General features: G+C 47.0%; 1 protein-coding gene across 1 annotated transcript in view; it reads right to left on the reverse strand.

Annotated features, from left to right (window-relative positions):
- Nucleotides 1–331: 331 nt before the first annotated feature.
- LOC138637918 (olfactory receptor 5P62-like) overlaps nucleotides 332–16980 on the reverse strand; it is a 55623-nt gene continuing 38974 nt past the window's right edge. The window contains exon 5 of the mRNA XM_069726871.1: nucleotides 332–352. Coding sequence (XP_069582972.1) covers nucleotides 332–352 — 21 coding nt within the window. The remainder of the gene's footprint in view (nucleotides 353–16980) is intronic.

Consider the following 16980-nt stretch of genomic DNA (forward strand, 5'->3'; position numbering starts at 1 on the left):
TCAGCAGATGAAGCACATTCCTCAAAAATGAGCTAAATGGCCACAGTAAGAGCTAATGTATTTGTCTATTGTCTTTCAGACAGGGGCTATTAATTTAATTGTATTTTGTGAAAAACAGTATATTAGAGGGAGTTCCAGTCCAGTTACTGCTCTCTCTCCCAGGAAAGGGTTATAGATTGTATCTAGACGTGAACCTTGCTAACTTTGGCTGCGTCTCGCCAGTGGTGCCACTAGGGTGCCTCTGCCTCTCCAGACAATGAAAAAATCCTGCACTCCAAATTAATTATTACATTTTATTAAATATTAATCCAGTTTTAACGTAACGTTTCGGTCAATCGTGACCTTCATCAGACTAGAACATAAATGAAAAATATAACAAAATATTACAAAAATATCAATCCATAATACATACAATCAAGATAAAAAAAAAAAAAATATCGGTACATAATGCTGCACACAATTTGTCAGATATCATGGATCTTGTATCATCTAAATGATAATAGAATCATTAATTAACATCAATTTAATCAAAATACAGTTTAAGGAAGTGGTTTCTCCATAATAATAAACATAAATATATTAGATGTGGCCATTTATTTAAATATAATTGTTAAATTTCTGGGACACCTCCATTTTCATGACCTCTACCCTCGATGGTATAGAAAGAGCATAGTGAAATGCCTCACAAAAAGAAAAAAAGAAAAAATAAATAACAAATCCGGAAATTCTGAACCGCAACCCGCGGTGAAGGGAATGTCTGCATACCCTTCCCTAGGGCCGCGGGTTGCGGTTCAGAATTTCCGGATCACTGTTATATTTTTCATTTATTTTCTAGTCTGATGAAGGTCACGATTGACCGAAACATTACGTTAAAACTGGATTAATATTTAATAAAATTTAATAATTCATTTGGAGTGCCGGATTTTTTCATTGTCTGGATATAGGGGTGGCATCCCTTCTCTGAGCACCCTACGACAATTAATGAGGAGTGATGTGATAGATTTTTCAAATTAGACTGTGCCTTTTTTCATGAGCACCCTTGATTTTTGATCCTTTTTCTGTGCATAAGGAATTTTCTTTGGATTTGTCGAAGTGGAGAAAGTGGAATATGTCTGCAGTAAGTTTTTCTTACAGTGAAACGGAAGTGGCAAATATTGTTTCACAGGTCACCGCATGCAGTGATTTCCTACAAGTCTCAGGCAGTGAATTCAAGTCAAGAGACCTAGAGAGAGAAACCCGTCATTTGGTGAGTTTGGAGTTACATAGCATTACTATTGCTGAATACATTAAAACTCAACGAATTCCGAGACGCCTTCGAGTGTCATTGCGACCCACCTTATTTCAAGATAATTCGGACTTTTGCTCTAGATTTGAGCAGATATTAAATAAATGCTCAGTGGACCTTATGACTTTGACCCTCGATCAGTTGAACAAAGAACTTAAGAACAGTCAGGATAAAGTCTCCAGTATTGAAACTCAGCTGAAAGATTCATTACCAAAAGACGAATTTGACTCAGTAAAGACCCGCACGAAGGAGAACGTGGATAACTTTAGAAAGGAAACTGAAAAACATAAACGACAGAAATTTATACGAGACACTCAGGACTATCTACAAAAACGTGTATATAGATGGCAAAATTCCTCCTTTCGTCCGAATTACTGAGGATACAGATATACGGACGGTTCTTCAGCCTCAAGCTCGGACAACGAACGTATGGAGTTTCATCGGTCTTTTTTAGGCCAAGGTCGGAAATACAACACACGAAAAGTACGAGGAGGGGGGGGGCAATGTTTCAGAGACAAATCGTCACACCATGAACACCAGGTCTCAGGTAATGAGTCCAATTTAGTGATAAATATATCTAATAAGTCATTGAATACATCGCAATTACGTCTGTTGGAAAAAGGGTTATCGTTTTGTCCGACGTATAAATTTAATGCCTTTCAGTTGAATGTTGATCTAGAGAGGTTTTATAGAAATCTACGATTAAAAGCATACTTCTGTGAACAAACACCTATGACCACACAGGCAGTAGTGACCAAGGCTACACCCATAAATTTGAAGGATCTGGGTTTAAAACTACGGAGTAATTTTTCCCCACCAAAGAGTTGTGCACCAGTTGAGACTTTTATAACATTGATTGACAGGGAGGTTACTAATTTTTGCAAACAAATTGTAAGAGGGGACTTTACATTTAGATCTAACTTGGGGCAAACAGAACGTATGGCTCTTAAAACACTAATGAGTAGTGTTGAGCGATACCGTCCGATACTTGAAAGTATCGGTATCGGATAGTATCGTCCGATACCCGAAAAATATTGGATATCGCCGATACCGATATCCGATACCAATACAAGTCAATGGGACATCAAGTATCGGAAGGTATTCTCATGGTTCCCAGGGTCTGAAGGAGAGGAAACTCTCTTTCAGGCCCTGGGATCCATAGGGATGTGTAAAATAAAGAATTAAAATAAAAAATATTGATATGCTCACCTCTCCGGCGGCCCCTGGACATCACGCTGGTAACCGGCCGGCTTCTTTATTTAAAATGAGCGCCTTCAGGACCTGCGAATGACGTCGCGGCTTCTGATTGGTCGCGTGCCGCCCATGTGACCGGCACGCGACCAATCAGAAGCCGCGACGTCATTCGCAGGTCCTTAATTCCTAGAATTAGGAGTTTTGTGAATGAGAATGACGTCGCGGCTTCTGATTGGTCGCGTGCCGGTCACATGGGCGGCACGCGACCAATCAGAAGCCGCGACGTCATTCGCAGGTCCTGAAGGCGCTCATTTTAAACAAAGAAGCCGGCCGGTTACCAGCGTGATGTCCAGGGGTCGCCGGAGAGGTGAGCATATCAATATTTTTTATTTTAATTCTTTATTTTACACATCCCTATTGATCCGATACCGATACCCGATACCACAAAAGTATCGGATCTCGGTATCGGAATTCCGATACCGCAAGTATCGGCCGATACCCGATACTTGCGGTATCGGAATGCTCAACACTACTAATGAGTGATAAAGATATAGTGATAAAGGCAGCGGATAAGGGGGGTGCAATTGTCATCATGGACTATTCATTTTATCGTTTAGAAATTTTATCACAATTAGCGAATAGAAATGTTTATCAGCCGCTTACTAACAATCCTACTCCGTCAATTAGAAATAAAATAACTGTATTACTGGACGAAGCATTATCAACAGGGATTATAGATAAGAAAACTAAAGAATTTTTGACTAACGAATATCCAATTGTCCCAGTGTTTTATGTTTTACCTAAAATTCATAAAAATTTAGAAAGATCCCCTGGCAGACCAATAGTTGCGTCCACGGATTCAATTCTATCACCATTGTCTATTCTATTGGAAAAGGTATTGACACCACTTATCAAAAAAACACCAGCCTTTTTGTTAGATACAGGAGCTTTTTTACAAATTATTCGTGAGTTAGGTAAACTACCGGAGGATATGCTTTTGGTTACATTAGATGTAAACAATCTATACACTTCCATTCAACATACTAAAGGAATAAGTGGGACGAGGCAGGTTCTTGTCGATTCCCATATGGAGTCCAGTGTAATCTCTTTTTTATTGGAATTGTTGAAGTTAGTCTTAACAGAGAATTTCTTTATCTTTGAAGACACCTTCTGTTAGGAGTCGAGTTTCCTCTGCTGCACAGGGGGAATCTCGATCCGTGTCTGCTGCGGTCTCCCATTCAGTATTGGCCGCAGTGGGCTCTGCTCAGCGGAGACGTCGCTCCCAGCGTCTCGCTGGGGCTGATTCGGTGCATAGGGTCACTACTGCCTTTTCTGGCTTTCCTATGGTACCCTGCACTGATCTGCGGCGAGCGAGCCTCTCTGGGACTAAGTCCTTGTTTACTCACACTGAGCATGCCCAGGGCAGGGTCTCCCATTGGAGGTCGAGGGCCACATGTTCGGTCACATGCTCAGGTGCTGCAGTACATTCCATTGGTCCTTCTGGAAGGTCCTGAAAGGGCAAAACATGCTCAGGTACTGCAGCACTTTCCATTGGTCCTTCTGGAAGGTCCTGAAAGGGCAAAAACTTCAGTAGCAGCTTCCTGTGCTGCAACTATATAAACTGCGCATGACCGCACGGCCATGCGCTAGTATCATCTTATGCTATATGCTTTGCGCCAATGTGGTCATGTGTTTGAATGTGTTCAGGGACCCGGCCGAAATAAGCCCCTAGAATGCTGGCACCTCCGGCGAGGAGATTGTGTTTAAGTGTGTTCAGGGACCCGGCTGAAATAAGCCCCTAGAATGCTGGCTCCTCCGGCGAGGAGATTGTGTATAAGTGTGTTCAGGGACCCGGCTGAAATAAGCCCCTAGAATGCTGGCATCTCCGGCGAGGAGTTTTATATGCATGCATGACCACTCACTGCTCACATCTGGGTAGTTGGCCTGTGCCTCTGTGAAAGTCTAACAGGGCACAGAGCTTTCCTCTCGCGGTTACTCTGTGAAGCTAACAGAGTTGGTATATACCGCCATATAGAGCCGCCATTATTTAGCAGCAGGTGCTTTCCTGCACGGTGGATCCCGGGTTGCGAACGCACCAATTCCATTTAATAAATTATATATTTGGTGGGTTCCGCCAACCCTAACACCTTCTATGTGCAGACTCAGGGTTCGGCAATGGGGTCCAATGTGGCCCCGCCCTATGCTAATTGCTTCATGTCAGTTTTTGAGTCTGATTATGTATACAGTAATGCATTATTTAAGTCCCATTGCATATTATGGCGCAGATACATCGACAATGTATTCTGCTTATGGAGGGGTACAGGTGAGAGTTTACTTGAGTTTTTCGACCAGATTAATTCAGTCTGGCCTGAGCTTTCTTTTACTTTGAATTTTGATCGTACGGAGATTAATTTTTTAGACACCAATGTCATTCAAAAATCAGACGGTACACTGACGATAGATCTTTTTGTGAAGGATACGGACCGCAATAACCTTTTGCTGTATCAAAGTTGCCACCCCAAAGCCGTTAAGAGGTCAATTCCTCAATCTCAATTTGAAAGAGTACGTAGAATAGTTAGTGTCAGTACCTTATGCTCTCAACGGTTGGATGAGATGGAGACTAAATTTTTGCAGAGAGGTTACCCACGTCGCATTTTACAACGAAGCCGTAGAACTGTGAGTCGAGATAGTAATACAAGATCTTCAGTAAGAATCCCACTAGTACACACGTTCCATCCTTATATGTATAAATTACATAGTAAGATCCGCAGCCATTGGCATATACATTGGCGCAGTGGTTAGCACAGCAGCCTTGCAGCGCTGGGGTCCTGGGTTCTAATCCCACTCAGGACAACATCTGCAAAGAGTTTGTATGTTCTCTCTGTGTTTGCGTGGGTTTCCTCCAGGCACTCCGGTTTCCTCCCACATTCCAAAGACATACTGATAGGGATTCTAGATTGTGAGCCCCATCGGGGACAGTGATGATAATGTGTGCAAAACTGTAAAGCGCTGCGGAATATGTTAGCGCTATATAAAAATAAAGATTATTATTATTATTATTATTATTACTACAGGAGAGTACATCCGGTACCTGAGTTTCAGGTTCCTTTTCTGCCCTGCTTTAGGCGTCCGAGTAATTTGAAAAATAGCATTGTGAGAGCAGATGTAGGTTCACGTTCCAAGGTTTCACGACAAACATTCTTACAAACCTCACAGAAAGGAACTTTTCCTTGTTTACAGTGTGCACAATGCGCAAACGTACTGAAAGGACCTAAAATTTCCCATCCTCAGACAGGTTCGGATATTCCGATTCAAGGATTTTTTACTTGTAATTCAAAAGAAGTGGTATATGCCATAAAATGTCCCTGCGGTAAGATGTACATGGGTGAGACCACCCAAGCTATTAAAGATCGTATCTCACATCACAAGTCGGATATTCGCTGTGGGAAATACCATCTTCCTATTCCAAATCATTTCCGTGAAGCAGGTCACTCGGTAGCTCAATTACGGTTTTTGGTACTGGAACAAGTATCTTTAAATAGGAGAGGGGGCAACTTACATAAGAAATTATTGCAGAGGGAGGCTTTTTGGATTTATTTCTTGCAAAGTTTGGAGCCTAAGGGCTTGAATAGGGATTATAATATCTCAGGCCTCTTTTAAAGTCAATTCAAATTCTTATTAATATTTGTCTCTTTTTAGGACAACTGTAAGGGATAAGGATAGCTTGGATAATCTGACCTAGAGACATGTGATGTGGCGCTTTCCTTTTTTCTTTATTATGCCTCTACGAATTCTAATGGAGCCAATATAGTCGGTGGTATATGTTTAGACATACAGGGATTCTTGATTGATAATGTGATCTATAATTAATATTATTTCATTTAATTCATTTGTGTTGTTCATTCACCTTTTTTATTTGTATTTTTTCCAGGCTGCCGTCTGATTCTTAATTTTTACACTATACTTACCTGGCCTATACGCTCCAGCGTTGATCTCTTTGCTGCACCAACTTTGGGAACTTCCGCACGGTACTATGATGCTCACCGCTCACTTGCGTTCCTGGTATTTTGTCCCCTGGAGGAGTACGGACTTTCTTTCCACTGCGGTGACGTATTTCCAGCTGCGACGTCCCCTTCCATGCGTTCCACCTAGCGGTTCAGCCGCTTTTCACTGACGCCACTTCCGGGTTGTGGGTTACTTAACGCGGGGACGCACAGGGAAGGGTATGCAGACATTCCTTTCACCGCGGATTGCGGTTCAGAATTTCCGGATCACCGGACACACTTGCGGTAAGCCCCCTTCCGGGATCTGATAGAACTGGGCTGTAATTCTTTGATACTGGCCGGTACCTGGTTTACTTTTACTTTTACTTTTTTACTTTCGCTTTCACTATCACTGATTGGATTGCCTTCCTTTTTTCTTATAGAACTCCTGACGGAGTCACGTTTATTATACTTATGGTGGTCTTTGCAGTTACTGCATACAGCGGTAAGCGTCCATATGTTTTTTCTAAGGGGGTGGATTGATGCCCATGTAAAGAATGTATTTAGAAGGATTCTGAAAAGAAGCGTAATATATAAAATAACATTTGGTTTCCCACATTACCATTGTTATTTATTTTTTCTTTTTTTCTTTTTGTGAGGCATTTCACTATGCTCTTTCTATACCATCGAGGGTAGAGGTCATGAAAATGGAGGTGTCCCAGAAATTTAACAATTATATTTAAATAAATGGCCACATCTAATATATTTATGTTTATTATTATGGAGAAACCACTTCCTTAAACTGTATTTTGATTAAATTGATGTTAATTAATGATTCTATTATCATTTAGATGATACAAGATCCATGATATCTGACAAATTGTGTGCAGCATTATGTACCGATATTTTTTTTTTTTTTATCTTGATTGTATGTATTATGGATTGATATTTTTGTAATATTTTGTTATATTTTTCATTTATGTTCTAGTCTGATGAAGGTCACGATTGACCGAAACGTTACGTTAAAACTGGATTAATATTTAATAAAATGTAATAATTCATTTGGAGTGCCGGATTTTTTCATTGTCTGGATATAGGGGTGGCATCCCTTCTCTGAGCACCCTACGACAATTAATGAGGAGTGACGTGATAGATTTTTCAAATTAGCCTCTGCCTCTCCAGGCCCACCAGATGTCCAGGGAAACCCCCCTCTGCTATCAAACAGCAGAGAAAAAATGTGTAAGAGACTCTCACCCAGCGACAACAGTTCAGCACTGGAGTGAAGCAGTCAGAGATGCCGCCAGGTGTCAGGCGGGGAGCATCTTCTGCGGCGCCCGGATCCGTCCTCAGGTCCTCCTTCTCTGCAATTTCCGAGGCTCTGGAGCACCTCAGAAAACAACTGCCTGGAAGCTCAGCAGGGACCGTCGTCGCGATCCCACAAGGCCCATTGAGCTATGCTCTGATGGTAATTGGGGAAGCGGCTGGTATTAGAGGTGGGGACCAGGGGCAGGAGAACTCCCTGTATGGGCCTCAGCTCCCCCCGATGGCCTCAATTTACTTCTGTATCCTGGGTTCTGGGCACCGGCGTGTGCTCGAAAGTACCACCGGAGCACCGGCTGTACCGGGAGAGGCCCGCTGCTGTGGCTATATAGGGGCCGCACTTTGATCTCAGCCAGAGACCTGAGTAAGAACACTTGTCACGGTGACGTAAGAGGAAGAAGCAGCTTATGTAATGGTTGGGACGGCCAGTGGTTGGTGAGGCCCATTAGGCCACATTTTAGCTTAGTGATATTCCCAGACTAAGACATGTTGATCATGCATTTGCCAGTTCATGCATGTAATTGTCAAAGTATTTAATTTTTTTATTCTATAGATTTGTTTGCAAATTTGGCAGATAGCATGAATTAGGCCATCCTTTGCAGTCTCAAAAGGCTACCCTTGCCGCCCCTGCGACCTGCAGTATTGTGACCAATGCGACTGTGAAGAAACCAGATTTTATCTTAATTACCCAGACAGCTATGTTTTTGCATAAACAAAAGAATTTAAGTGTTTTTGTCTGGTGGGTCAAAAAGACAGACTGCCCACTGATATACTATCTAACATACTGTGTAAGTCTGTAATAGTGACTGTTAGTGTTGAGCATTCCGATACCGCAAGTATCGGGTATCGGCCGATACTTGCGGTATCGGAATTCCGATACCGAATTCCGATACTTCCCGCGTATCGGATACCGGAATCGGAAGTTCCCAGAATTCAAACTGAACGCAGCAGCCAATGAGGAATGAATGGAAGTGTGGGCACATCCTGTTTAGCATGGTGGGCATGTAAGTACTGGCAAGGCTGTGATTGGCTGCTGAAATGATGTCACTCTGCACTATAAAGAACGCTGCCGCCATTTTGCGCTCACTCTGCTGTGATTTCAGTTAGGGACAGGATGCTGTGTTCTAACTGAGGGCCAGTTGAGATAGCTAATTGCTTTATTTTGCTTTTCCAAGGCTAATTTAGCAAACGCTGTGTTCACTGTTCAGTTCACCTTGCTCTTGCCTTGCAGCGCTGTTTTAACAGCATTCTGCAAGGTCTCAGTGTGTGTGTGTGTGTGTGCAGCTCACTCTGTAGTCTGTGTGCAGCCATATACCCGGTTGTATTCAGCTCAGGGGGGGTTCACACTGCCTCACACAGTTCTATCCATTGTCCTTTTTTGCTCGTAGTGCAGCCTGCTGCACATTTTTTCTAAAATTTCCTATTAGTGTCTTTCCACCCGTCTCCAGCCAAATAGTGGAAAAACACTAGATAGGATAACCTAGAGGGGGGTTTTTGGGCCTTGCAGCGCCGTTTACGGCTGTCTGCACGGTCTCAGTGTGAGCGCAGCTCGCCCTGTAGTCTGTGTGCAGCCACAGCTGGTTGTATTCAGCTCAGGGTTTTGTCACTGCCTCATACTGTAAAATAACTTTTCCTTTTTTCAAATAGTGCAGCCTGTTGAAATTTTTTTTTTAAATTTCCTATTAGTGTCTTTCCACCCGTCTCCAGCAAAATAGTGGAAAAACACTAGATAGGATAACCTAGAGAAGGGTTTTTGGGCCTTGCAGCGCCGTTTACGACTGTCTGCACGGTCTCCGTGTGAGCACAGTTCGCCCTGTAGTCTGTGTGCAGCGACAGCCCGTTGTATTCAGCTCAGGGTTTGTCACTGCCTCATACCATTAAATAACTTTTAATTTTTTTCAACTAGTGCAGCCTGTTTAAAAATTATTTAAAAAATTCCTATTAGTGTCTTTCCACTCGTCTCCAGCTAAATAGTGGAAAAACACTAGATACGATAACCTAGAGGAGGGTTTTTGGGCCTTGCAGCGCCGTTTACGGCTGTCTGCACGGTCTCCGTGTGAGCGCAGTTTGCCCTGTAGTCTGTGTGCAGCGACAGCCCGTTGTATTCAGCTCAGGGTTTGTCACTGCCTCATACCGTTAAATAACTTTTAATTTTTTTCAACTAGTGCAGCCTGTTTAAAAATTATTTAAAAAATTCCTATTAGTGTCTTTCCACCCGTCTCCAGCTAAATAGTGGAAAAACACTAGATACGATAACCTAGAGGAGGGTTTTTGGGCCTTGCAGCGCCGTTTACGGCTGTCTGCACGGTCTCCGTGTGAGCGCAGCTCGCCCTGTAGTCTGTGTGCAGCGACAGCCCGTTGTATTCAGCTCAGGGTTTGTCACTGCCTCATACCGTTAAATAACTTTTAATTTTTTTTCAACTAGTGCAGCCTGTTGAAAATTTTGTAAACAATTTCCTATTAGTGTCTTTCCACTCGTCTCCAGCAAAATAGTGGAAAAACACTAGATAGGATAACCTAGAGGAGGGTTTTTGGGCCTTGCAGCGCCGTTTACGGCTGTCTGCACGGTCTCCGTGTGATTTAAACTAGCTCTGTAGCCCGATCTGCACAAAAAAAAAAGTAAAGTTCACCAAACACCACTTAACACTTGTGTAGGCCACATTTTATCGATAATAAAGTCTAGTCCACACTTTACAACATTAGTGTTTCTTACACCTGTTAGGAGGAGCATTTCAGGAATAAGCACACTAAGGCCTTAGTACTTTTCTGCTTATCTTTATCTGTCAACCAAGATGAAGAGGGCAGGGAGTAAGGGTCGTGGGCGTGGGCGTGGAGCAGGGAGAGGAGCAGGGAGAGGACGTGGTGATTCTGTGCCTGCTGCTGGCACCGGTGACTCACCATCACCCAGTTTCAGCAGGGAACAGTCCTTCATGCGCAGCTTTGTCGGAGAGCGCCGTGCACCGCTGCTGCGTGAAGATCAAATTGAAGCCGTTGTCGGATGGATGGCAGCTAACGCATCGACTTCAATTAGTGCCACATCCTCTCAGGCACAGACCACTGGAGAGCAGCCATCTGTCTCTTCACCACCTGCCAAATTGGCCAGGCAGTCAGAGAGCCCAGGACAGGAGCCGTCTCTACTTCTGTTCTCTGAATCTCTTGGCTTGGAAACAGGGGGCCAGCCAAGCAGTATTGGAGAAATGGAAGAAGAGGCAGTGTGCAGTGATGCCCAACAGCTTTGTCTCTCTGACTCTGAAGAGGCAGGTGGGTCAGTGCCTGCGGTGACCACAGCGCAGTACGCATTTGATGATGAAACTCAGGTGCCGCTTTCTGGTGCATACTGTGCTGCCGAGACTACCCAGGAGGAGCAGTTGGTGGCAGAGGGTAGTGGAGATGATGAGGTCCTTGACCCATCGTGGCGTGAGGAACAGGAAGGTGGTGGGAGCAGCTCAGAGGAAGAGATTCCCCTAACGGGCCAAAGAGGGAGAGGGAGGGGGAAGACTGCGGAGCCTGTAGCCTCCACATTGGCACCAGTTAGGAGCCTGTCTCTCAAAAATCAAAAAGGGCGCTCCCAAGACTTGCAGTGCCTGATCCTTTTTTGACACAGTTGCAGATGACATTTGTTTTGTCAAATGCAAGCTGTGTCATCAGAAAGTAAAAAGAGGTAAAAGTGTCAGCAACCTCAATACCACAAATATGTGGAAACATGTGCGGACCAGGCATGCGGTGGAGTTCCAAAAACACACTGAAGAGCTAGGCCAACCAACAGCGGCAGCTACCACCTCTTCAGCTCGTGTTGCTTCTTCCTCCAGCTCACGCACAGCTGGTTCGGCTTCCTCCTTGGATCGCCATGGAAGAACCTCTGGCACTGTTGTCCAGAGACCTAGTGTAATTCCACCCACAGCACCACGTTCCCAGTCATCCTCACACTCCCAGCCTAGTCTACAGCCATCGGTAGTACAGGCATGGGAGAAAAGGCGGGCATTCTCGGCAAACCACCCCCGAGCACAGGCTCTGAATGCAGGCATTGCCAAACTTCTGTCGCTGGAAATGCTCTCATTCAGGCTGGTGGAGACTGACAGCTTCCGTGACTTGATGGCATTGGCAGTCCCACAGTACAAGGTGCCCAGCCGCTTTTACTTCAGCAGGCAAGCTGTCCCTGCCCTGCACAAGCATGTGGAGGGACAAATAAAGCACGCGCTACTGAACGCCGTCAGTAGCAAGGTCCACCTCACCACCGATGCGTGGACCAGTCAACATGGACAGGGGCGATACCTTTCCGTCACTGCCCATTGGGTTAATGTTGTTGAGCCGGGTACAGACTGTGCGAGTGGCGCAGGACGTGTCCTGCCCACTCCAAGGATTGCAGGAATCCAGTCTGTACGCATTGACTCCTCCTCTTACACCAGTTCCTCAGATTCATCGCTGCAGGATCCGTCACAGTCCACCTCCACATGGACCCGTGAACGTTTACCTATGACCGACATGAGCACAGCCGTGGCTAAACGTCAGCAGGCCGTCTTGAAACTAGTTTCTTTGGGGAATCGAAGCCACACAGCGCAGGAGCTCTGAATGCCCTAAAGCAGGAGAGCGATGTGTGGTTTGTGCCAGCGAATCTCCAGCCAGGCATGGTAGTGTGTGACAATGGCCGAAATCTGGTGGCAGCTTTAGGCCTTGGCAACCTCACTCACATCCCATGTCTGGCACATGTGCTCAATTTGGTTGTGCAGAGTTTTCTGAGGGACTATCCGGATCTTGATGCACTTCTGCACAAGGCCCGCCTAGAGTGTGCTCACTTGCGGCGTTCCAGCTTGGCAAGATCCCGCATTGCTGCTCTGCAGCGTCGGTTTCGCCTTCCTGAACATCGCATCATATGTGACCTACCTACCAGGTGGAATTCCACGTTAAATATGTTGGAGCGGTTGTGTGAGCAGCAGCAAGCAGTAATGGAGTACCAGCTGCATCAGGCGCAAAAAAGTCGCAGTCAGCGCCGCTCAGACTTCACAACCACAGAGTGGGCCACTATGAAGGACGTCTGCCAGGTTTTGCGTCCTTTTGATTATTCCACGCGGATGGCAAGTGCAGATGATGCACTAGTCAGCATGACTGTCCCCCTTATCTGCTTGCTTCAAGAAACCCTGCAAGGGATAAGGGATGATGTGGAAGAGGTGGAGGATGAGGAGTCACCTTTTCCATCAGGTTCTGGACAGTCAGCGCCACGTGGTTCCTCACAAAGGAGTCGGCAGGGGACCCTTTGTGAGGAGGATGAGGAGGAGTCAATGGACGAGGAAGAGCTACATCCAGAGGAGGGAGTTCCACCATTGTCCAGTGGTCAGTGTGTACAGCGAGGGTGGGGTGATGAAGAGCGGGCAGAGATCATGTCTCAAGCAGGGGACAGCGTTTCTGGGCCAGTTGGCAGTCTGCAGCACATGGTTGAGTTCATGTTGCAGTGCCTGAGAGACGACCGCCGCATCGACCACATTCTCAACGTGCCTGATTATTGGGTGTACGCCCTCCTCGATCCTCGCTACCGTGACAATGTCCAAAACCTCATCCCGGCATTGACACGGGAGCGTAAAATGCGGGAGTACCACGACACACTGGTGAATTCCATCATCTTCTCCAGTCCAACTGAGAGGAGTGCTGCTAGTGCTTTACAAAGCAGCTCAGTGCGTCGAGGCAGTGGAGGAGGAGGCTCTGCACAAAGAGGGAGCAGAAGCAGTGCCTCTGCCCAAGGCAAGCCAAGTATGGCACAACTGTGGCAAACTTTTGTGTGCCCGCCCCAAATGTCTACACCATCACCGGCGGCTCCAATCAGCAGGAGGCAACAGTTCCGTCAGATGGTGACAGACTACATGGCTTGCCCTCTTAGTGTACTCCCAGACGGCTCTTCCCCGTTCAAGTTTTGGGTCTCTAAGCTGGATACATGGCCAGAGCTAAGCCAGTATGCATTGGAGGTGCTGGCTTGCCCTGCGGCTAGTGTCTTATCGGAACGTGTCTTTAGTGCCGCAGGTGGTGTACTAACAGACCGTCGCATGCGACTATCCTCCGATAACGTTGACCGTCTTACTTTCCTGACAATGAACCAGGCCTGGATCTCGCAGGAATTTGCCACTCCTCTGCCTGATTAAGTAATTGGGTGTCATCCAGGTCTCCTGATGTGTTCATCTTTCTACCACCTGAACTGCTATTCCTGGGCTCCAACACCGCCAGTTGCAGCTCAGAAGTGCAGGCTGCACAGTCTAAACATACGACCCAGTGTTATTGGGTTTCAGTAACGTCAGCTGATCCCCAGCTGTGTAGCCGGCAATGTGTCCTGCGACCGCCACGCTGGCACAACAACCTAAATGTAAGGGAACCTGTCCCCCCCCCCCCTCGGCGTTTGTTACTGAAAGAGCCATCTTGTGCAGCAGTAATGTTGCACAAGGAAAAGGTAGCTCTTTTATTTTAGCTCCTTGCACACGCAGAACTTAACACTAATAAAATGTGTTCACTTACACCGTTATACCGTCCCGGAGCTGGGACTTTCCTTCATAATGTGATGCAGCACAGCCGTCATTCCTACCCCCTTGGTGCCATGCGCTGCCTCCTCAGCGTTGTTTTACGCTGTCCCGGAGCCTGCGCTGTTCTGTTATCCCTTGGCCATGGCCAGTTTGCGCTGCCTGTCTTTTGACATAATTTGGTGTCAGGATGGCTGCGCCTGTGTGCCCGCGCTGCCCGAGAACCCACCTTGCAGTGTCTTCTGATTGAATCACACTGCGAGCCTGGGATCCATGGGCATGCGCAGTGCATATCTTCACCTCGGGCTCTCGCACATCTCCCTCCGCCTTCTTTAGACTGTGCGCCGTCAGCTGATCCCTAATAGCATGCCACGGCCGTGACGCCACACAGTCTGAAGAAGAGGGAAGGAGGGGAGTGAGAGGCGAGGATATGCACTGTGCATGTCCATGGATCCAAGGCCCGCAGTGGGATTACAATAGACGACACTGCGAGGTGAGATCTGGAGCAGCGTGGACGCACAAGCACTGACAGCCTGACACCAAATTATGTCAGAAGACAGGCAGCGCAAATTGGGCATGGCCAAGGGATAACAGACCAGCGCAGGCTCCGTGACAGCTTAAAACAACGCTGAGGAGGCAGCGCACGGCACCAAGGGGATAGGAATGACAGCTGTGCTGCGTCCCATTACGAAGGAAATTCCCACCTCCGGGACGGTTTTACGGTATAAGGGGACACATTTTTAGTGTTTACTTCTGTGTTTGCAAGGAGCATAATTAAAAGAGCAACCTTTTCCTTTTGCATCCTTAGTGCTGCACAAGATGGCTCTTTCAGCTACAAACGTCTTGGGGGGGGGTTAAAGGTTCCCTTTCAACTTGCTCCAATCAGGCTTCGGCCTACACTCCATTCCTCTGCTCCTCCTGCTGTCCCTGGGATCTAACACCGCCAGTTGGTGCCTGGAAGTGCTGTCTGCACAGTCAACAGTCGCTCCTCTGTTATTGGGGTTCAGTAACGTCAGCTGATCCCCAGCTGTGTGTGCGGCAATACCTCCAATCTGCTCCTCCTGCTGTCCCTGGGCTCTAACACCGCCAGTTGGTGCCTGGAAGTGCTGTCTGCACAGTCAACAGTCGCTCCTCTGTTATTGGGGTTCAGTAACGTCAGCTGATCCCCAGCTGTGTATCCGGCAACGTGTCATGCGACCGCCACGCTGGCACAACTAAAATGTAAGGGGACCTGTCCCCCCCCCCCCCCCAGGCGTTTGTTACTGAAAGAGCCACCTTGTGCAGCACTAATACTGCACAAGGAAAAGGTCGCTCTTGAAATTATGCTCCTTGCAAACGCTGAACTACACACTCATGTAATGTGTCCCCTCACACCGTCCAACCGTCCCGGAGGTGGGACTTTCCTTTGTAATGTGACGCAGCACAGCCGTCATTGCTACCCCTTTGGCACCGTGCGCTGCCTCCTTAGCGTTGTTTGATTCCGTCATGGACCCTGCGCTGTTATGTTATCCCTTGGCCATGCACAGTTTGCGCTGCCCGTCCTCTGACATCATTTGTTGTCGTCCTGGCTGCGCCTGTGCGTCCACGCTGCCCGAAATCCCACCTCGCAGTGTCGTCTAATGTGATCCCACAGTGGGCCTGGTATCCATGGCCATGCGCAGTGCATATACTAGCCTCTCACTCCCTTTCTTCACGCTTCTTCAGACTAGGCGGCGTCAGCTGATCCCTAATAGCATGCCACGGCCGTGACGCCGCACAGTCTGAAGAAGCAGGAAGGAGGGGAGTGAGAGGCAATGATATGCACTGCGCATGCCCGTGGATCCCAGGCCCGCAGTGGGATTACATTTGATGACACTGCGAGGTTGGATCTCAGGCAGCTTGGACGCACAGGCACTGCCAGACTGACACCTAAATGATGTCAGAAGACGGGCAACGCTAACTGTGCATGGCCAAGGGATAACATTACAGCGCGGGCTCCGTGACAGAACCAAACAACGTTGAGGAGGTGGCGCACGGCACCAAGGGGGTTGGAATGACGGCTGTGCTGTGTCACATTACAAAGGAAAGTCCCACTTCCGGGATGGTTTGACGGTGTGAGGGGACACATTATATGAGTGTATACTTCAGCGTTTGCAAGGAGCATAATTTTAGGAGCCACCATTTTCCATGTGCAGTATTACTGCTGTACAAGATGGCTCTTTCAGCAAAAAATGCCTGGGGGGGGGGGTTAAAGGTTCCCTTTCAACTTGCTCCACTGCAGGCTTCGGCCTACACTCTGCTCCTCTTTGATTCCCTGGGTTTCAACACTGTCAGTTGCCACCTGATGTGTCAGTGGGGTTCAGCACCGCCAGCTGTTCCCCTGCTGTGTAGTCGGCAACGTGTCCAGCACAAGCCACGCTGGCACAACCGACCAAAAGCTGCCACCAGTGCAGGCTTCGGCCTACACTCTGCTCCTCTCCTCCTCCTGCTGCCCCTGGGCTCAAACACCGCTAGTTTTTGCCCGGAAGTGCTAGCTGCACAGAGAAAAACAGCAGCCAATGTGTTAGTGGGGTTCAGCACCGCCAGCTGTTCCCCTGCTGTGTAGCCGGCAACGTGACCTGCAAACGCCACGCAGGCACATGAACTGAAATTATAGGGACCCTGCCACCCACCCCAAGGTGTTTCTATGTATAACAGCTACCTTGTACAGCAGTAATGCTGC

Source organism: Ranitomeya imitator, chromosome 1 (assembly GCF_032444005.1).
Source record: "Ranitomeya imitator isolate aRanImi1 chromosome 1, aRanImi1.pri, whole genome shotgun sequence".
NCBI classification, from domain to species: domain Eukaryota; kingdom Metazoa; phylum Chordata; class Amphibia; order Anura; family Dendrobatidae; genus Ranitomeya; species Ranitomeya imitator.